General features: G+C 38.4%; 2 protein-coding genes across 11 annotated transcripts in view; one reads left to right on the top strand and one right to left on the bottom strand.

The window, feature by feature from the left end:
• The window catches only part of LOC144579711 (transient receptor potential cation channel subfamily A member 1-like), a 30,604-nt gene extending 16,150 nt beyond the window's left edge, over window positions 1–14,454 (bottom strand). For 6 of the 10 annotated variants that reach the window (XR_013527880.1, XR_013527881.1, XR_013527882.1 and 3 more), the window contains exons 1-6: window positions 14,190–14,454; window positions 10,480–10,636; window positions 7,800–7,975; window positions 2,715–3,407; window positions 1,388–1,496; window positions 1,053–1,198 (exon numbers count right to left, since the gene is read on the bottom strand). Coding sequence is in view for 3 of the 10 variants with exons in the window: in XM_078352629.1 (XP_078208755.1) it covers window positions 1,053–1,198; window positions 1,388–1,496; window positions 2,715–2,999 (540 nt within the window). In the remaining 7 variants the exon portion in view is untranslated. Of the gene's footprint in view, window positions 1–1,052; window positions 1,199–1,387; window positions 1,497–2,714; window positions 3,408–7,799; window positions 7,976–8,801; window positions 8,916–10,479; window positions 10,637–14,189 lie in introns of all 10 variants that reach the window. The other 4 variants (XR_013527884.1, XR_013527886.1, XM_078352631.1 and 1 more) reach the window with 3 other exon arrangements.
• LOC144579682 (uncharacterized) overlaps window positions 11,948–22,684 on the top strand; it is a 160,682-nt gene continuing 149,945 nt past the window's right edge. The window contains exons 1-3 of the mRNA XM_078352472.1: window positions 11,948–11,973; window positions 13,785–13,953; window positions 14,053–14,663. Of these exons, the coding sequence (XP_078208598.1) occupies window positions 11,948–11,973; window positions 13,785–13,953; window positions 14,053–14,598 (741 nt within the window). The 3' untranslated portion in view covers window positions 14,599–14,663. The remainder of the gene's footprint in view (window positions 11,974–13,784; window positions 13,954–14,052; window positions 14,664–22,684) is intronic.

Raw genomic sequence — 22,684 nt, forward strand, 5'->3', positions numbered from 1 at the left:
TCAGTCTCTCCATGATGGGCAGCAAAATGAAGGGCTGTGCACTCTGCCTTCTGTAAAAGCCTTTAATACTAGAATCAATATTTAAATCCCGATTTCAGAATATAACTCAAATTCAGTTGTGAGTTTTTTTGTCCCAGGTAAATAAAATCAAGAAATATGTATCACATTTCAGATGATTAATTTCAGTTTCATCTGATCACCATGAATCATCTGAAATGTGACAGATATTCCTTGATTTTATGAACCTACAAAGAAAAAAACTGTAGCTAACAGTTGTGCTTGTTTCTAATAAAATAATTCTTGGCATATACTTCTACCATCATCATCTGGGTGCCATTCTTTTCCCCGGCAACATGAGAACAGTGTCTCATTCATTGCTGTAAGTACCCAGTGAATGAAGTGACTTCAGATTCCATACCACCAATGGCAGCTCTTCATTTCTATATTGAAGGGACTTAGGATCAGTGTCCAGAAGCTACATGAGATTAATGACCAATCTCTTCCTCCAGAAAGCACAGGACTTTGCAGAATCTCGGAGGGAAGCTTGTTGCCACCCAAAACTCAGACATTGAAGAAAAGGGACCGGAACTCTCCACTTTTGGTCAGAGATGCCTGCCATAAGGTCAGATCCCAAACACAGTCAACATTTTTATATACATAGTCTTAGAAATTGGTTAAGTGGTCCTTAATTTTAAAAATGATAACTCTTCCAAACTGAACTAAAGGCAAAGACATTCCTGATTGGGCCTTAATATTCCTGGCTGAATATTATCATCTTCTCAGTGTAGGCCTTAACTTATTTAATGGCAATTGAACTAGATATATTCTTTATTCTATGTGTATTTTTGTCTTCAACTGTTTTGGGGAGGTCTCAAAAATCTTTACATAGATTGAAATTTGGGGTATTCTCTTGTTCTGCTTCTGCATAAGCCGAAGAAAATAATATCTATTTCTTGTATGTATTTCAATGTAAACCCTAAAAGAGCTATAAAGCATTTTATATGCTATGACAGTTCTAAGATAAAGATATCATATAGAATATGAAAAGTTACCTCCACTAGGTCTATTTGTGCACCATTGTCCAGGCACATTTTGACAATTTCCAAGTCACCATTTTGCACAGCCAGGTGGAGAGGACTGGCTTTCCCATTGTTCACACAGTTGATGTACAACTGTCTACTGTACCCATGTTCTTCACCTTTAGGAGAAAATAACATTCAACATAACAAAATACATAAAATGAATAACAGGAAGAATTAAGAAAAGAAAAAAAGGTCACTGAGACACACAGAAGCCTGTCTTAAATTCTCTTATATATTTTTTAAGTTAATACCATCCACCAGAATAGACTTATTTATAGTGTATATATGAAAAAGCCTCTACTCACCAAACTTTAATATTATTTCCATGCATTCTTCGGAACCTGAAAGTACAGCCTGGTGAGTAGGAAAACATCCAAATTTATTTGATTTACGTGGCTGAGCTCCTTTGTTAAGCTGGAAGAAAAGACAAAACTAAAAAGTGACACCAGTTAAACTCCAAATCACAAATTACATTATATGTCTATGTAAAACTAAAGTATGTAGAGAGCTTCGTATATTATGAAATCTAAGCATGAAGGTAATTTTGAACTAAGCAGAGATTCTGAAATAGCGACATTTTATATCTTCCAAAGAAGTAGCAACATAGACACGAAACTATCAATCTTGATATCCCAGAAAACTAAAGTCAACATATTTTTAAATAAAATTTTTAAAGACATTGTCATGACTTCTATACCCATATTCAATTTCTTATGCAAATATAGTGACAATATTTCTCAGAAGCTGTTCCCTTTATTTATGTAAAATTAATAAGTGAATATGCCACCACTCTTGGTTAAACTATGAACATCAAGTATTTTCACTAATAATAGTTCTTCACTAAAAGGATGTTAGAAGAACTAAATGTTATATTACGTTGATGTCTGAGCCAATCATTTTAAAGTACCATTTTCTATAAATCATTAGCCTTAAGTTTTAAGTACTTTCAATTAATTCAAAAGAAAATATTTTGAGTAAACAGAAATTTATGTAGAATCAAACACTACCTGTAATCTCAGCTTTTAGAGATAGTATTAGTTTACTTTATATATTGTATATAATAGTCCAGAAATGTATATATAATATAGTGCAGAAATGGCAGATGTACTTTACAAAATCATATTATTACAGAATATTGCTAAGTAAAAGCTTTTTGAACAATATTATCACATAGTATACACATAAAAATTTGCAAGGAATTCAGAATTTTAAAATGTTGTTTTCTGTAGGACTTTCAAATTTACTATTTCTTTTGGTTAATTTAAAGCTCTTTGCCTAAATTCTTGTTTTGAGTGTTAGTTGATTTATTTTTATTCTCTTTATCATTTATTCTCTTTTTGGTCCAATCATGAAAGCTTAGAGTATGTACCTGTCTCTAAGTACATCTAGTAAAGAGGCTAAAACATATTTGTACGGTACATTTAAACATTAGGCAAATACTTTTAAATTATTTAATGTCATTTTCTTACTCTTTGGGATGGTAAAGAGGCAAAATCAAGTGGGAAAAATATAGACCCTGGCCTGGATAATATGCAAGTGATTAAGGAATATTTGAAAAATGGCTACTTGCTCAGAAGGAGCACTGCCGGGAGCAGGAGGAAGTCATGTGGATGGGAATCTCCATCAACTCACTGGATCACACCAGGAAGCCTCACCAGCGAAAAGATTGGCTCTACCATCAGGCATGTGGCTAAGAAACTTCATCATTACATCACTCAGGGCTCTGTTTTTGAGAAAACATGGCAATAATTTCTTCAGGTCTTCAGGAGTGGCTGTGTTTCCTTTGGCTTTTATCGTCTGAGCCCAATAATTCTGCAACTGACTATATTCATCTTTCTTTTGACAATTCAGAAGCTCAGAATCAAACATAAAATCCATCTTTATAACGTATAGGCCATTATACTTTGTACTTTGCATTCTAGCCTGAACACCAGCTTCATCTCAATCTTTTCTGCCTGTGTTTCCTTTTCACTTTGAATTTCTCATAGTTCTCATTACTGCTTTCCTATTAGTCTTTTGTCTTCTATAAGCAATCTCGGCTCCACTTAAGGCGGGGAGTGCATATACAAAAACACATAGAACAACTTTGTTTCTGACACAGTTTCTGTATTTTGTTTTTCTATGGAGAAAAACTTGACAGCTTTTGTAACTAATAATAATCCATGTTGTATTCATGAACAGATAAAGAAAGCAGAAAGATATGACGAATATGCAAACCAAAGTCTGCAGTGCTTCACTATTATTTTTGGTACATGCGATCATCACAGCTGTGTTTCCACTTTCTCCTTCCAAATTAACATCAGTACTTCTATGCTCAAGCAAGACCTACAGAAAAGGAAAGAATAACTGTCAAACTGTTTACAGATTTCCCAGCAAGGTACTTGTCTTCCACTGGATTTTTAGTTCTCAGATACCAGGAATCATGTCTATGTTTGTTCATCCTTCTCCCACATAATCTGGCACAAAATTCTGTACATTGTGGGCACAAAGTAAATTTCTCAAATAGATGAAACAATCATGATTTCAGTGTCACATCAAGGTGATAATGAGTTGTGGCATTGTAAATAAAGAACTGTAGATACTAGTTATAGCTTCACTTAATACTTTTGATTTGCTTTAAGTGAAGCTACGTTAACTAATGTTTTCAGAAATATATATTTGTGGAGCCACTGAAAATGTGTTCACGGTGAAGGAGGAAGACAGAAAGGGAAGAAGGAAGAAAGTAAGAGAGAGAGAAGAAGGGAGGGTGGGAGGCAGGAAGGGAATGGTTTCTTTTTCCCTTCTAGTCATTTTTTTTTTTAACTAGATTGCAAGCATCCTGGCAAATGTCAATTGAAATTATTCTCTTCAGTAAACAAAACAGAGTTTTGCATAAAATTTTGGTATGGCTTAACTCAATTAATTCAAACTTGGCCTGGAAGGGAATCATTTTCTACAATGGAAGAAATTAGCATCTTGGCCACACAGTGGCTCACACCTGTAATCCCAGCACTTTGGGAAGTCAAGGGGGGCAGATTACTTGAGGTCAGGAGTTCAAGACAAGCCTGGCCAACATGGCAAAACCCTTTCTCTACTAAAAATATAAAAATTAGCTGGGCATGGTGGCACACGCCTATAGGCCCAGGTACTTGGGATGGTGAGGCAAAAGAATTGCTTGAACCTGGGAGGTGGAGGTTGAAGTGAGCTGAGATCACACCACTGTACTCCAGTCTGGGAGACAGAGGGGAGGGGAGGGGAGGGAAAGGGAGGGGAGACAGAGGAAAGGGAAGGGGAGGGAAGGGAGGGGAGGAGAGACAGAAGAAAGGAAAGGGGAGGAGAGGGGAGACAGAGGAAAGGAAAGGAGAGGGAGGAAAGGAGAAGGGAGACAGAGGAAAGGGGAAGGGGAGGAGAGGGGAGGGGAGACAGGAAAGAGAAGGGGAGGGGACGGGAGACAGGAAAGGGAAGGGGAGGGGACGGGAGACAGGAAAGGGAAGGGGAGGGGAGGGGGCAGTCGGGAGGGGAGACAGAGGGAGGGGATGGGAGGGAAGGGAAGAGGAGAAAGAAAGAGGGAGGGAGGGAAGGAGGGAGGGAGGGAGGAAAGAAAAGAAGAAAAAAGAAAAAGCATACTGATAAAATGGTCAGGTAATTTTTCTGACGGAATTTCACTGAAGACCTGTTTCCTCCTCACCCAATTGACTACCAGCTGATTATTGCCCAAGAGTCTAAAGATCTTTGACCAGTCTTTTTTTACATTCAATGTAACAAAATTATCTCATCTAAATGTCTTATCAAATCTTTGAATAGGCCTAGTGGAGGCTTTTTTCTCTTGCAGAATGACTATGATAAACAATGGCATGTCCTTATAATTAAATAATGTTAAAAGGGTTTACTAAATAAGCTGTTTCTTAAAGGCTTTGACTTCTTTAAACAACTATGCAACCTCCGACCAGAGCCTCTTGTTAACAGAACGTGCCCTGTGTGTCAACAAATGAATGAGGTTTACTAAGTGGCCATGCTCATAAAAGAAACTCAAACTGAGATTTTCGTGTGTAAAATATGTGGGAAAGTGATTGATGGATTAAGGGAAATGAGAACACAAGATTCCTTCCACGGACTTCAGGCACCTTCGCATTCTTTTCTTAAGATCTAGATTCACATGTAAAATAACCTACCAAAGTCTGCAAGAGAGACTTTTCTCTCTTTGCCCTCTTAGAATCATAGATCACAAATTTGTAGCATTTATTGGGCTGTTATTATTGTACCATCAAAAGCACAATCTGTGAAAAAGCTGTGTTCAATTATATGTGGCAGGGATCCCAGAGAGAGCACCTAAGCTGTGCGCCTACTTCAAATTCAGTCATGACCAGGCAAGTCTGGAAGGTTCAGAGGTGAGGTCTCCGCAGGCCCCTTTGATGAGAATCCGGAAAGTCTCATGGAAGGGTCAAACAACTGGATACTTTGAAGTGAAGCCCCAAGGATGAGGACCTGCAGGCCACTGAGAAACAAAACCACCTCCTAATCCCCAGGCCAGTGTGTCCCAGGGAATAGTATACATGTCAAAGGTCATTTGTGCAAGCACTTGAAGTGATGCACAGATGACAGTTTTTTCTTTACAGCCATTATAGGCAGAAGGGGGAAGTTTGGGGGAAGGCTAGTGGAGCAGTCAATGGAGCAGGGGCTGGGTAGGTATGGGCTGGACCATAGGCATAACTGGGAGAGGCAGGTGGAGAGAACTGCTGTTTGCAAGCATGAGGGGAGACACTCCAAAACACTTTCTTCTGCTTCTATTTCTGTCATCTCTGGTGAACCAGAGTAGTTTGAAAATATTTTTAGACATAGTTGTGGTTGGTAAGACCAAGTAACGGACAGTCAATTTTTACTTAGAACTCTATTTTTCTGCATGTTCTGGTGTCACCAGGAAAATTCGTTTTATGTCCACCACTGAGTTTATGAATCAGTTAGACACTGGATACCTAACTTTTGGTATTTGTTGTTCTGGGGATTTCTGCTTTCTAATTAACAATAGTTTTTCAACAATTATCTGTCCTCATATTCCCAAACCACACTTTAAGAGCCAATATTAACCGAGTTAATAGATATTTGTTCTTGAAAAGAGCCTCCAGAGGGAGCAGAGCTCCATGAGGAAATATGTGACATTTCTGGGAATATTCCCTGTAGTTACTTGTGGCCCAATCCAGATGATATGGAAACAGCACTTGAATGAATAATACAGATATTTAATAAAACAACACTCTCCCCCCCCAAAAAAAATACAGCTTGTTAGGGAGCCACCCTGACGCATCTCACAGGTACTGAGACTCTACCTCTCCCCTTCTTCGTCAGCGAGAACTCCCATTGACTCATTCATTCATTCACTCACTCCCATTTACTCATTCACTCATCATTTGCCACCACAGTGCTGTGGCAAGAGCTCCTTCTAACTCTTCTATTCCAGCAACTTCTCCCACGGCTTGTGTATCATCAATCTTTTATCCATCACTATGCCCAAGAGCTTACTCTTACTCCATGAAAACCAATAAGATGTCTCCCAATGGTGTCCTCCTGTCTTCAGCTAACTAATCTCTCTGACAGGGCATTTGGATTAGTAGGACACCGCCCTCCACAAGGATAATTACTCAGTGGGCAAAAAAAAAAAGCACATGAATATTTGATCCCAATATCATGTGTTAAGAATTTGGATAGACCCATATCCACATTACAGTATGAAAGCAGAAAGTGGCTGCCTTCACACCCTTTTTGCCAAACGTAAAGGAGCCAAAGTTCAAAAGGCTGAGAGAAACGTTTGTGAGGTAAAGAGAGCCTGAAACCCATGCATCTCTTTGGTGATTTATAGAGAAGTAGGTTTTCTTGTGGCTTACCACAATAGCCAAATCATCATTTGCAATAATATTTCTAAAGGAAAATTTATTATTAGTTCCAAATAGCCTACCTTAGAGTGAACTTTTGGAAAATGATCCATTTGTAAACTGCATTCTTCATTGGTTAAGCATGTTTGTATTGTAGTGTGTCTGAGAGACTCTGAGAAGTAGTTTAAAAGCCATGGCATAATTCTTACCTTTTAGTAGTTTTCCAGGATTTCCTCTATTTGCCCAAGAGCTTACTCTTACTCCATGAAAACCAGTAAGATGTCTCCCAATGGTGTCCTGCTGTCTTCAGCTAACTAATCTCTCTGACAGGGCATCCACTCTTACTAAAACAGCAAATCATAATTGTTTTCTGCTTTCACTGAGGCTCTCATGACTTTCTTCCTTTGCCATGAAGTCAGTCAGGTAAAAGTGATAAAGGCTGAACTTGAAAAGTTCATAAAGATGAAAACAAAATTGCTTAGCCTTGCATTTTTTACTTGTGATGTGCCATTAGGCAAGCTATTCAAATGCTTTTGGCACCTCAGTGTACTCAGCTATGAAATAAGAATACTACTATTTTATTAGATCTTATTTTATAGAGGGTTTATTTAGATATTTAGATGAGAATTTAATAAACCAACACACACGAAGTTCTTAAAAATGCTTGGTAAATAAAAACTAAACAATAAAGTGAGAAATCGTCATCATCATCATCATCAGTCGGTGAGAAGTAGAGCAAATGTAATCATTACATATCATTTGCCCTGGAAGCTCAGAAGGTGTTCATCTTGGAGCAAGCAGAGAGAGCCGGCTCTGAGCCCCACCACCAGCACTGCTGGTCAGGCCCACTGGAGCTGGCCAGTAGCCTTACCTTCATCACCTCATCGTGCATACGCTGCACAGCTATGTGGAAGGGTGCCATCATATTGAAGTTTTGGATGTTTGGGTTTGCTCCTCTGCTGAGAGGAAACTTAACGCTTTCAATCTGGTTTTCTTCTACAGCATAATGCAGAAAGGTATTTCCATAATCATCTATTGCATTCAGCACTAGAAAAAGAAACCAAATATGGATTAGATTTTGCTTGTACTGTATTCAACACCTCTTTAGTGCCTATGCACTTCAAAAGTCAGTGCCAATGCAACTGAAATCAGTTGCATCTTTTCTGTGGAAACTAAAAATACAGCTTCAGTTCTCATGAAACATTTAATGGGCACCTAATGGGAATACACAGAAGCATGGCACTGACTTTATCAATTGAGTTAAATTTCTCTCAGTAGCAGTAATAAGAAACAGATCTTCCTATTGCTACATGTTTTCATCTATATGAGTTTGGGTGTTGTGATAAAATATTGAGATTATATAAAAGAAATAACTATATACTGGGCACTCTACTAAGTTCACATGACCATTATTTCATTCAAGCCCCAACAGCCTGCTAGGCATAACCAGACAATGTTCACAAGGAGGAAGATGCTGAGGTCCAGAGAGGGTCAAAATCTTGCCAACATCACAGAGCCAGTAAGGAGGCATGAAAGTTCCCATGCCTCTCTGAACCTCAGCTTTCTCATATTCAAAACTGATTAAACAAAAACAAAGACAAATACAAAACATATATTCATATGCCTAGATACACACACACACACACACACACACACACACACACACACCTTGAAACGTTGCAGTGTTATTGGGACAATGAAAATCATGTATTTAAAGATATTAGCGGAGTGCTTGGCCTATAACAATGTTTCAAAAATGGTAATGAGAAAAAGACATTACTAACAAACCACAGGACTAGAATTCGAACTTCAGCCCCTGATGCCACATGCAGTTTCCACATATTTCTATAATACAATGTATAGCACTACTTACCTTTCAGCTCAGCATTCAAGCAATATGTCGTTTCATCGTGCAAAGTTCTATCGCTATTTTAAAATAGACATGGCTGTCTGCTTTATCAACCTTGTAAATTAGTGGCAGCGTATCCTTATGTCCATAAAAGGAGAAAAAGTATTTAGATATAAATATGATTTGGGGATGATTCATGGTACTTGGAACCATATAGCCATGTTTTCTGTTTCTCTCCAGTTTAAAATGTATCTCTCCACTATTTTCTTTCATTCATTTAAGTGCTTCATTCTAAACAACACACACGTGCACACACACACCTCTTGACTGTTCTGTCTGATCAAGAAGAATCATTCCATTCATCATCCCATTTGGCACCAAATTTAAACAGGGAACTATATTTACAACTCCTAGTCACTAATTAAATAACTTGAATTTTGCTTTTATCCTCACCACTTATCAGAAATAATTTTTATGGGGTTCACTGGAGCCTTCTAAGGTAGGGGCTTTATCATGAACACCTTCCTATTTGATCTCTTTGTGGCAAGAGCTCCTTCTAACTCTTCTATTCCAGCAACTTCTCCCATGGCTTATGTATCATCAATCTTTTATCCATCACTATCTTCATCTTCTTCTGGCCTTCCTTCTGCCATCTGTCTCTTGATGTTTGTACTCTGCTCTTAGCTAACTTAACTAGCAATTTTGTGATCCCCTAAAGTATTTCACACATTTCCACTGTCTCATCGACTTCCTATGCAATCATGTTCCTGTAGGGCAGCCTCGTTCCTTCTACATTTCTGGATATTTCCACATATTGTAGAAGTTGCAGATACTGTCTGCTGAATATTTCCAAGTTGATGTCTCCTGGGCCTTTCAAACTCACTGTGACCAAATCTTACACCTTCACACTCAGTTCCTTTCTACTTTCTCATATTCTTCCTTTTGGGGGATGATTATATTATTAGCCTAATCTCCTAAATTTAAGAATTTCGAAGTCAGTTCCAACTCCCTGCCCCTTTCTCTTCCCATTTACTCTCTGTCATGCACTGTTGACTTTACACGCAATATCTCTTGAATCTCTCCCTGTCCCCTTATTGTACCCTCACAACCCTGATGAACTCTTATCCTCTCTTTACTACCAAAATAGCTTTTTAGCTGGGATTTCACTTCTAATGCATCTTCCACAATACCAACAGAATAATCTTATAAAGCGAAGGTCTTATCACACCACTTCACTGCCTCCATCTCTGTGGCATCTACCTTCCTCATGGTCTGCAGTTGAATTGCTTAAACAAGGCAGAGTGGACAAGGCTGGCATCTGGAAAACATCACCATGGGGGGATGGTACACCTTCTTGAAGTGTCAATTTTCTTCAATGATAATAATTTAGATGTAGAATAACCTCAATGGAAATAGTATAGAAAAGTACATAGATGTATATGCATTTTTATAATCTATCTAAAAATTCAAATAAAGTCTGTGCTTCTTGTGGGGTGTCCTAAATTTCTGCACTATGCTTTGCAGTATTTCAGTAGAAGAAGCTGAGTAGTGCTGGCATGTAGGACAACCCACACTTCTAAGTGAAATATACAGGCTTTTTATAATTGGCGCTAATTACCCTTAAGAATCACTTCATTCCACTTTTCCCAGTGAATTGAATGGGATGAAGAATTTCTACAAGATGCATTATAATTTTTGTTACCTTTATCAAGTTAATCTTCAGACATCATCTCCATCCAGAAAAATCAGCCTTCTCCTACAGCGTCTTGCAAAGGGAAGGCATTCATATCATCACAATTGTTTAATATCTTTTGTTCCTTAAATTTTTGTAATCCATATGCACCTCCTTCAAAATCCACCTAGAGGTATTTAAACACTATTACACCAAACAAACATATGAAAAACTTATAACTATAATCATTTTATAGCCTTCAATAATTTATTATTGTCCAAAATTCTTTATCATGCTTATAAACAAAGTAAAAGATTTTCTTGAAATATACAAAATGTTTACAGATACAAAGAAGGTATAAGAAAATGCCCCCAAATTGTTCAGTACATGAAATAAATGTTTCCATTTTTTTATCATAAACTCATATATGCTTACAAATAAAGGCCTTCTTCCTTGTTGCCAAGGAAATGGAGAAATCTTCCCCAAACAAATGAATCACATACTTGCTTAATTCTACCATTGACCATAACTACTCACATATGACCCATGATAATATATGTGTTCAAACTCTGGTTTGTTATTTTAAGGATAACTAGAGCATTTCTCACCATTGAAAAGAAAAGCTATCAATTAAAATAATGTATTAAAATATTGAATATATCTTAATACAGCTAAGAAATGACTCAATATGAAGATTTATTCAGTAAATGTCAGATTTACTTTGGATTTTGCTTCTGGGATCACAGAACAGTACCTAACAAATCATTCTTCTATGGTAGTCTCTTAAACTGAGATGTTTTACTTTTTAATTAAAAAAATAAATTCTATACAAGCTACATATAACTTTAGTGACTATAGGATATGACAATGAGCATTCAGCCACTTCTGAATTTAGAAATAGGGTCTTCTCCATGTCTTATGCTATCAAAGAAAGTGTTGATCTAAACTGATCTGGAAGCATTTTGACACCTGAATTTGATACGCTGTTTGGGTAATAAAGGGATTATGCTGCCCACTCCCTAGTGCCAGAATAAGCAGCTTGGGAGGTCTGCTCAGTGATGTGCTGTCAACACAAACCCAATTATTCCACACTCTTTAGAGGAAGTACTAGGTTCAGATGCTCACAGGTACTATTGAATTCACATGTACTATTGACTTTAACATGACAAAACAGCACCTAAATACTTTACATAAGCATATCAGAGGTGCTAGATCATCTCAACCAGTACCTGACATGTTGTCAGGCTTTGAAGAGATATTTTAAAGTTCTGAAAGTAAGCCAAGGATCTCATTTAGACAAATTATATATTCATTTAATGTAGTTTCATGTTGTCACAGAGACACTTCAGATTCCTTAGGATTCTGAACTATGTGACTAGATTCAGAATATAATAGACAAGATCACTTTTAGATGAGGTAATTATAACTAAACCCCTCAAAACAGAGATATCAGATAACTCTGTTTTAGGTTGATTTAATGAAATACATATAAGCAGCAATGTGGCCAAAAGGCGGGAAACTATGGTAAGAAATCAAATGCTGAAGTATTCACTATCTTGAAAGAAAATAATTGGAAATGGCCAAAAGCATCAGTCCAGTTGTTCTTTCTCCACATTTCTCATCTTGTAAGTTTTCTGTGATCCTTCAGTTTTGTTAGTGCTCCTCAATACTATGTGTGTACTGGAGAAAATATGTTATTTTCTTTTAAATTAGGAAAATAAATTAGCTTTGCTTTTAAATTAGGAAACCACCAAAAACCCTCCAGATTTTTTAAAACTCTTCACAGTATTATATGTGTTTCTTTGTAATGAGTCCAACCAGAGATTTTTACAAAATGATCTGTAAGTACCACACTTATTGAAATAAAATATATAATCCCTCAGTCAATGAACTCTAATGTAGCTTCAAGAAGCATTAAATAACATGAGTAGTTCTACTTAGGCAATAAATCTAAATAAGGACAATTAGAAACATGAAGAAAAATAATTTCGAGACTTGGTGTTAAGAAATCCCTCAGCAAACATCTCTAGAAAATAAAACCACAGGCCAGGTGAGAGGGCTCACGCCTGTAATTCCAGCACTTTGGGAGGTTGAGTCAAGCAGATCATGAGGTCAAGAGACCAAAACCATGCTAGTAAACATGGTGAAACCTGTCTCTACAAAAATACAAAATTTAGCTAGGCATGGCGACGCACACCTGTAGTTCCAGCCACTAGGGAAGCTGAGGCAGGAGAATCACTTGAATTAGGGACACAGAAGTTTCAGTGAGCCAAGATTGTACCATTGTACTTCAGCCTAGTGACAGAGTGAGACTCCATTAAAAAAAAAAAAAAAAAAACAAGTGATATTAGAAATTTAAAATATTCCTGTCCCATAATTGATTGTAAAGATACTATCCTAGAGAGTGAAATCTATTCATGACATCTGTGATCTAGCTGGACAGGCCAAAAGACTCGCCTTGGGAGGACTGGCTACTTGGTGCGTGATGTACTATCCATGCCTGATTCACACACACAGCTGGCAACAGTGCTAATTTGTGCAGCCTATTTAGAGAGCAATTTGTCAATTTCTACCAAACTTAGGACTGTAGGTACCTCTCGACCCTGCTGGGACTTTAACATACAGATTCTCCTGTAAAGGCACCAATGGACAGACAGAATTGCCACATCTACACTCACACACTGTGTCACATGTGTAACAGCAAAACAGAGTAAACACAAAAGAGCCTAAGTGTCCATCGGTGCAAGACTGGTTAAATAAATCATAATCTATTCATACAGTGGAATATTATGAAGCTGGTAAAAACAGCGTGGTAAATCTGATTTGAAGTGTATTCTAAAATATATTTTGTGAGTAAATCAAAGTGGGAAGCTATGAGTTCATACTTTTGTAAATAAAAAAAGATATACTGACATGCGTGTATTTGTATAGGCATTACTTTCACCTGGAAAAGATGTAAGAAACTGTTAACATGGTTCCACTGTGGGAAAAGATTTGTGACGAGGGTTTGGAAAGGCTTTTTAAATGTCGTCTCAACTTTTTAAAAGAGCCCCTTTCTCCTGCTGGCAATCTGATGAAATCCAGTGTTGGGTTCTGAGCACCCAGCAGCCTCTAATCCTTAGACGAGGCCATCAGGTAGTAGCTAGCGCTGCCTTTTGGTCCCAAGAACTGCATAAGAAGCAGAAGTACCCATCCTAGAGCCTCAGGCCACCCACCCATCTTCAAAAGGTCACCTCCTCCACCGCGTTTCCTGGTGCCCCCAACCCCTGAAGAAGGAATTCGCCAGTCCTGTCTCCATTTTACAGGGGACATTTTCTCTGGTTTCTCCGTTTCAGTGTTAGACCAGAAGGCTTGTCAATTCCCCCACCCCCACAACCAGAGATAGCCATTCGGCTATTTGGTTCTAATCTACAAAATGCTCCAAGTGAAACGGCACAAAGTCTAAATTGTCCTGATTTTAGGCAGCTGCCCGATCTTGTACCAAATGATACAGATACTTTTGAAGTAGGTTTCCCTGGACGGTAGTTGCCCATCTAGGAGCAAGAATAGATTGGACAAACAAGCAAACAAAATAAAGCAGGCGCTGTGCCGGCGCGTCATTAGCGGGGTCTCCTCTTGGATTGTGCACACCCCACCCCGAACACTCCTCCAAACCAAGGGCTGACCGCAAGGAAACCGCCAGCCGACCCCGACCCGCCCCGAGGTCGGAACCCGTCCGGACCCCCGAGCGCCCAGGGTACCTTAAGCGATTGCAGTCGTCCGTGTCGTTCGGCACATCCTCATAGAGCACGGCCTGGGGCTCCTTCTTTTCTCCAGGGCGCCACATCTTCTTCAGGCTGCGCTTCATTGACGCCACCTGGTGCAGCTTCTGCCCACGCGCGGAGGCACCTGGGCGAGAGGGCGCTGTCAGACCGCCAGGCGCTGAGTCTGCTCCAGCCCGAGCTCCCCCGCGCTGCAGCCCCAGGCAGGGAGAAACCCCCTCTGCCGGAGCGCTGGAGAACTTCTGGAAGGAGGTCTCAGGCCCGCGCTACTTATAGTGCAGGACGCAGGCGCGGCTCGGAGAGGAGGGAGAAACACAGACCTCCTTCGCAAAGAGGGCGGCGGTGCGGCTTCTGCCCGGAACTCGCCCCTTCAGGGGGGACAAAGTGACCCGCGCATCCCGCGGTCCTGCAGCTGCAGCAGCGCACTGCCAGAGTCACGCGCGTCAGGTCATGGTGAGAGCCCCCTTGCCTCGCCCTGCCCCCTAACTGTGTGTGTGTGTGTGTGTGTGTGTGTGTGTGTGTGTGTGAGAGAGAGAGAGAGAGAGAGAGAGAGAGAGAGAGAGGGAGAGAGAGAGAAAGGACGGGGGGAGGGAGAGGGAGAGGGAGAGAAAGGCTAGGTACATTTCAGGATTTTTTTCCTACTAAAATTCTATTATACCTGTGTTTCCCTCCAGGTGCACCTCCTTCTGAGGGCCTCTTTGATATGAAAATGAGGTTTTTAACAAACCGCCTCATTACAAACCTCTGAGAGAATAGCTAAATCCTAGCACTGTTTTCAGGGACCAGACTAAGTCCTCGTAAATTCAGGTCTCATTTCCTGTGACTAATGATATTGATCCCTCTCATGCTTTGGTGTTTAAGGGTGGTTAATAAAACGGTTAAGTTTAGCTGGGCGTGGTGGCGCACACCTGTAGTCCCAGTCACTCGGGAGGCTGAGGCAGGAGAATCGCTAGTACCTGGGAGACAGAGGTTGCAGTGAGCCGACAGAGCGAGATTCCCTCTCAAAAAAAAAAAAAAAAAAAAAAAAAGACGTTAGATTAAACATAAGCCACTCACTGGTGTGTTTATTTGCCCCCAGCTTTGTTTGAGAAATTTCTTTTCATAGGTCTGCTCTGCGTAGGTGTCAATTGTGTAGAATAAAAGCTGTTGTTCCCTCTCAATCAAAGAGGCTGATTCTATGTTTATGTACAGACAAGGGAGCCTCTGAAACTATTGCCGGTATGCTCAAGTTTACAAGTTAGAAAGCAACAAACCTTTCCAAGGCCGACTATACTTTGCATGGGACAGAACGTAGCTTTGACAGACTGTGCTCTCTGAAGGCCCTGGATTGTCATAATCACCCTGTCATCCCCAGCACCTAACACAAGACCCCGGTGGCTCCAGGACCTGGCATAGGGGCACTCAGTAATGGTTTGTGGACTGTCTGATCTAGGGGCTACGGTGGGCTGAACTTAGGGGTAGGCAGACTGGGCGTGATGATGTTGAGGAGCCATGAAAAGTCCCCCCCAAATCTTCAAATGGATACGGCAGGTTGCCATCAATTCCACCCCTGGAGTGGAATTCCTTGGAAGGATAATATTGAACTGACCTCATCATGAATCCATGAATGGCTTGCTGAAGGATACAGGTGTTCACCTTCACCATTGCACACTTTTCCCACCAGTATCTTTGTTCAGGGTGTGCAGAACAGGAATCAGCACAGCCTGCTGTCATTTGGTTGAAGGAGATAATGCATTTGGAGTAACCAATGAAGACAAGAATCGGAGGGATGGTAAAGAGAATAACTCTCATTGAGCCACTGCTGTCTACCTGCCATTTTCCATATACCAGCTTCATGTTTTAAAATGGAAACTCCTCATAGACTATTAAGACGTTTTATTCTTTATCATTGATTACTTTGATCAATAGCTTTTCTCATAACACTTAGCTGTAAAGGGTCACTAAGGCAAAAAGGGAATAAAGAGGAGGTTCAAGTGATCATTTTGGAAGCTGGGGCAGAGGGCATGTCATCAGATGGCCCTGTTGGCCCTTAGAGACAGGGGGCGGGGCGGGGGGGCGGAGGTGGGGGTGGTAGGGAACTCCAGCAATGGAGGATGGAGGGGAATGCTGGGAGAAGCGTGGCACCAGGTCAACAGCACCCCTCCTTTGTAACATTCTCTGGGGTCAGCTGGCAGCACAGAATGATTCTTTCTGCATTCTTCTTTCTGTACCACATTGGCATCCTCAAAGCATGTCTTCTTTTAAATTTGTCTTCTTCAGCTTTAACAGTGACAAATATAGGTGGTTAGTATTATAGAACTTAATTTTTCCCCGCTTTCTGCTTATAAAAGCATAGATTAAATGCTAGTTTAATTTTAAAAAATATTTGGGGTGACTTGTTCATTTTAGGCACTTTTCAGGAAGTGTCTTCCTAAGACCTCTCAGGAATTCCTATGACTGTTTCTTCTTAATTATTCTAAATAATTGAATTTCCTACCCATCAAAAATGTCCCTTTCATAGGTAGGCCAGGCAGCTTGCTTTTTAAATTAACTGCAAATCTTGGTCTTAGAATGTATAATGTAGACAGGAATAAGATGAAATCTAGCTATTTGCAATCAGGAACTTACTTCTTTTGAAATTTAATTATTAATAGCAATAAAGTATAATCTTTTTATATCAATTATACTTTTAAAATAATGATAATTATTAGAGAAAATGAATCTTCATTGAAATTTCCTGAAGGTAATTTTTATTATCAAACTACAATTTGACATTACACAAGAACTTATTCAAGAAAATAAGAGTGCCTCTTCTCCTCCAAATGATCACCACACCTCTGCAGCAAGGGCACAGTACTGGACAGAGGATGAGATGGGTGAACTGACAGAGGTAGGCTTCAGAAGGTGAGTAATAAAAAAATTCCACTGAGGTAAGAAAAAAAAGTTTGTTCTGACCTAATGAAAAGAAGCTAAGAACCATGATAAAAGGCTACAGGAGCTGCTAACTAGAATAACCAGTTTAGAGAAGAACATAAATGACCCGATGGAATGGAGAAACACAGCAGGACAATTTCATGAGACAAACACAAGTATCAATAGCCTAACTGATCAAGTGGAAGAGAGAATATCAGACCTTGAAGATTATCTTGCTGAAATCAGGCAGGCGGACAAGATTAGAAAAACAGGAATGAAAAGGAATGAGCAAAATTTCTGATAACTATGGGACTATGTAAAAAGACCAATCTTACGAATGATTAAAGTACTTGAAAGAGAGAGAGAGAATAAAAAGAAGTTGGAAAACACCTTTCAGGATATCCTTCAGGCAAACTACCCCAACCTAGCCAGACAGTGCAACATTCAAATTCAGGAAATAAAGCTAATGCCAGTAAGATACTCCATGAGATTATCAACCTCAAGACACATAATTATCAGATTATCCAAGTTTGAAATGGAAAAAAAAAAAAAGTTAATAGCCAGAGAATAGCCAGGACACCTACAACAGGAAGCACATCAGAGTAACAGTGGACCTCTCAGCAGAAACCTTGCAAGCCAAAAGAGAGTGGGGGCAAATATTCAACATTCTTAAAGAAACTGCATCGGTGATGCACTTAATACCTAGGTGATGGGTTGATAGATGCAGCAAACCACCATGGCACATGATTACCTGTGTAACAGACATGCACATTCTGCACATGTATCCCAAACCTTAAAATAAAAAGTTTTAAAAAGACACAGACATATAAGACAATACTAGTAAAGACGGTTTAGTACTTCCTTTCTCAAATGTATGCCTTTCATTTTTTTCCACCCCAAATACTGATTAGAAGCTCCAGGACATTGCTAGATAGAAGTGGACAGAGTGACTATCCTTTTTCCTAGTCTTAGAAGGAAAGCAATATCTTTCACCATTAAATATGACATTAAAGTATGATTTTCACAGAAGCCTATTATCAGGTTGAAAAAACTATTTTTATTCTTTATTTTTATCAAGAGCCGGTATGGAATTTCGTCTGATGCTTTCTCTACAACTAGTAAGATGATCATGTGTTTTTTCTCCCTATCCTATTATTTTATGTTAATAAATTTTTTTAATATTAAATCAACCTTTTCATATGTTATTAGATTCAGGTTGCTAATATTTTATCAAAGATTTTGTGTTTAACCTCATGAAGAATACTAATCTGTAGTTGCCTCTTTTATGTTATTTTTATATAACTTTGCTATTAGTATAACAATTGGCTCCCTGAATAAGTTGAAAAATATCTTCTATTTTCTGAAGTAGTTCCTATAATATTGGTATTATTTTTTTTTAAGTTTAATAGACTTGACCAGTGCAGGTCTTTGGGAAGATATTTAAGTAATTCTATATTTTATCTTTTATAAATATATTTTGATTTAATATTTCTGCATGAGTAAATTTTGATAATTTGAGAAATTTGTCTTTTTCATCTTTTTTTATGTATTCGTTGACATAAAGTTATTCATAGAATTCCTTCTCAATCAGTTTCGTCAATTTCTTGTAATGTCTGTCATAACACCCTTTCTTTCATTCTTGTTTTTTGTATTTCTGTTTTCTAGCTAACAGTTAAGTTTTATCCAGTAGTTTTTAACGAACCAGTTTTGATTTCACTGATTTCTTCTGTTGGTTTTTCTATTTTGGGTTTCATGCTCTCTCTCTGATTTTCCTTCATAATTATTTGGGTTTGATTTGCTCTGTTTCCTCTACCTTCTTGAGGTAGAACACTCAGTTGTTGATTTTGGATCTTTCTTTCTTCTAATATAATTATTTAAGGTTACAAAATACTAAGCTTTATATTAGATGCATCTCATGAATTTTAACTTGATATGTTTTCATTTGTGGTTTCTTGTTCAATTCACAAGTTAGTTTTGAAACTCTACTTCTTAATTTTTAAGTATGTGGGATTTTCCCAAATTTCTTTCTGTTGTTAATATTCAATTCAATCTGGTGATGGTCAGGGAACACATTTCGTATAATTTCAGTTCATCTAAATTTAAACGTAGAATTGTCGAAACATGTTTTGTGGTTAACATATGATCTATCTTGTAGATTGCATTACATACACTTGAAAATAATGTGTATCCTGCTATCATTTGGTAAAGTTTCTTAGTATGTTATTGGGTATACTAGGGTGACAGTGTTGTTCAACTTTTCTACATGCATAGTGATTTTCTATTTGTTATGTTATCAGCTACTGAGAGTATTAAAATCTCAAATTATAATTGTTAAATTGTATATTTCTTCCTGCAATTCTGTCAGGGTTTATACTCCATTGAGACGGTGTCTCTGTTCTTAGATTCATGCACACTCATAATTGTTGTCTTCCCACTATATTTTCCTTTTCAGCATTATGAAATTTTCTTTATCACATTTAGTAATATTTCTTGTTTTAAAGTCTATTTTGTCTTATATCATTATTCCAGATTACTTACGCTTATTGTTCACGTGATAGATCTTTTTCCATCCTTTTAATTTTAATCTACTTGTCTTTAAAGTGTTTTTGTTTATTTGTCTTTTGGTTTTATTGCTTTGTTTTGTTTTGTTTGAGATGGAGTCTTGCTCTGTCACCCAGGCCAAAGTACAGTGGTGTAATCTCAGCTGACTGCAGCCTTTGCCTCTCAAGTTCAAGTAATTATCCTGCCTCAGCCTCCCAAGTAGCTGGAACTACAAGTGCATGCAGCCACACCAGGTTAATTTGTATATTTTTAGTAGAGAAGGGTTTTCACCATATTTCCCAGGCTGGTCTTGAACTCCTGACCACAGGTGATTCACCAGCCTTGGCCTTCCAAAGTGCTCAGATTATAGGTATGAGCCACCATGCCTGGCCTACAAAGTGTTTCTTATAAATAGCATATATTGAATCTTTCTCTTTTATACAGGTTGACAGTCTCTCCCTTTTGATTACAATATTTATTCATTATCTCACTGATATTTAACATAATTGTTGATATGGTACTGCCGTTTCAATATTTGATTTTTTGTATTGCACCTTTTTCTCTCCTATGTTTCTCTACTGCCATCTTTTGTATTCAAGTTATTTTCACATATATTTTAATTCATTGGTAGATTTTTTAGATGTTTTAAAGCTATTTTCATAGTGTAGTGGTTTTCATACAATGTTCATCTTTAACTTATTAAAGTCTACTTTAGGTTAATTCTTATTTAATTTAGTAAACTCCAGCAACTTTGCTATAATGTATTACCATTTCCTCCCCCATTTTGTGTTATTATTGTCATATTGAAATGGCATTATTCATCTGGGGTAAATATCTGAGATTCATTGTCTCACAGCCATAAAAACCTAGGACATAGACACACTGGGTGAACTTAAGAGTGGAAACTTAATAATTGAAAGAAAAAGAAGCGCTCTCTGTGGCAGAGAAGAGGGGTTCTGGAGAAAATGGTTGCCACTTCTCTGGTGAAGTGCAGGAAGTTTTATAGATGAGCTTGAGAAGGTTGTGTCTGATTTACATTGGGTATGAATCATTGATGGTCCCAGGTTTGCCATTTGCACAGAGCACGAAAAGCTGCCTCTTTCTGCCCTAATCTTTTATTATGGGTTCTCTACCTGGCTGATACCATGTTGCCTGCTTCCTTACTGTACACATGTTGACAAAAAAAAGGGAAGTTGGAGCCTCGGTGTTGGACATACCTGGCCCCAAGGTATCCTTTTCTTATTGGCACAATCGTCAACATTCACTTGTGCAAGCTTTCAGCTTACTTATCTATGTTTGCAGCTTGATTTTGCAGGCTGTTCTTTGATAGAAAAAATGATTTGGGGGGTTGATTTTTGTAAAAGGGAAGGTCTGCTGAGGACTCTCTTACCCTCACTATCTACCTAAATAATTTATTTCTATCTCCTCAAGTTCAAGTAATTATATTTTCCCCCTCAGCAATGGTAATCCTAACTGTTGTCAGGGAGTGTTGGACGATGAGAGTGGTATTATATTGGGGACAGCAGTTAGAGGTCCTGCTGGAGTTGATTTCAGGACCTCAGAAAAAAAGTGTGTCCATGCATTATTCCATCTGCAGTACCATTTGAAGTTTAATAGCTTCTAGGTAGGAAGATATAAATTTTATAAGAAGTTTATAATATAAATTCCAAATATGAGTATTAAGATTACTATTGATGGAAGTACTATAGGCCACATGACACTAGAATTTAAAACGATTCTGATGAGTTGTATTACTGGTTTGCCTCCACCAGATGTTGCTGTACTTTACCAGAAGTGTTAATAAAAAAGTAACATTTTTATTAGGCTAAGTGGCATTAGATTGAATGGCTAGATTAACTTTACTGTTAACCTTGGCTAAGTCCCTCCTGTAATTATTAATTTTTCACGACTCATGCAGACCATCTATGACATGATTAAACTTTATGACTTGTCCTAAACATCTCTCTTTCTCTTTAAACAACCAGTTATTTTCTTTAGGACAAGAATTTACCATACACAATTCTTTCCTATACAAAATCACTCTTCTTTTTTAACCTTCTTTCCAGGTGCATGGTTTATATCATATGAGCTAAAAGGTGACACATCAAACCCAATAAAAAGTCCTAGTAGACTCAGTGATAGTAAAACTTTCATGTTTACTTTTTGTTGGTATTATCCCTGCTATAAGGATAATAATTAAGGAAAATACTACAGCAATTGAGATATTTTTGTCCAATATTCCACTTTGAGGATTCTACATTATATAGTAGAATGAGTAAACCAATTCCTGCAAGGGTGGTGTAGTAGTTAATTTTCATCTAAAATTTTATTCAAAAAGATACAGAATTTGGGGGGTCTATGAAGTTACAAATATAATTCCATGGATAATCCAAATCTTTCTGCAAGTATGCATCAAGAGGAGTTTCTAATATCTGATAGCAAATTTCAAGATAAATAGTAGAAATGACTGAAAGTATCTGGTAAGTTTGTGGTGGAACTGAGTAGAATGAGTAGCCATCACTCATTTAATTATCTTTTATTATTTTTAGCTTAAGACGTATTGTTTCTTTGCATTGATATCTAGGAGGTTCCCTTAGGCTGTCTGGGGACAGCTCTTCATCTGTGACATGTGGGTGAAGTCTGTCTGCCATTCCTCCCCTGGATAGCTTCCCATCCTTTGTGTTTGAGGAGGAAGGAGCCCCCTGTTGAGGGGATTTTTTTTTTTTTTTTTTTTTTTTTTAGACAGAGTCTTGCTCTGTCACCAGGCACCAGGCTGGAGTGCAGTGGCGTGATGTCTGCTCACTGCAACCTCTGCCTCCCAGGTTCAAGCAATTCCCCTGCCTTAGCCTCCCGAGTAGCTGGGACTACAGGTGCTTGCCACTACACCCAGCTAATTTTTGTGTTTTTAATAGAGACAGGGTATCAGCATATTGGCCAGGATGATCTCAATCTCTTGACCTCGCAATCCACCCACCTCGGCCTCCCAAAGTGCTGGGATTACAGGCGTGAGCCACCGTGCCTGGCAGAGGGGATTATTCTTA

The sequence above is a fragment of the Callithrix jacchus genome, chromosome 16 (assembly GCF_049354715.1).
Source record: "Callithrix jacchus isolate 240 chromosome 16, calJac240_pri, whole genome shotgun sequence".
In the NCBI taxonomy this organism is placed as follows: Eukaryota; Metazoa; Chordata; class Mammalia; order Primates; family Cebidae; genus Callithrix; species Callithrix jacchus.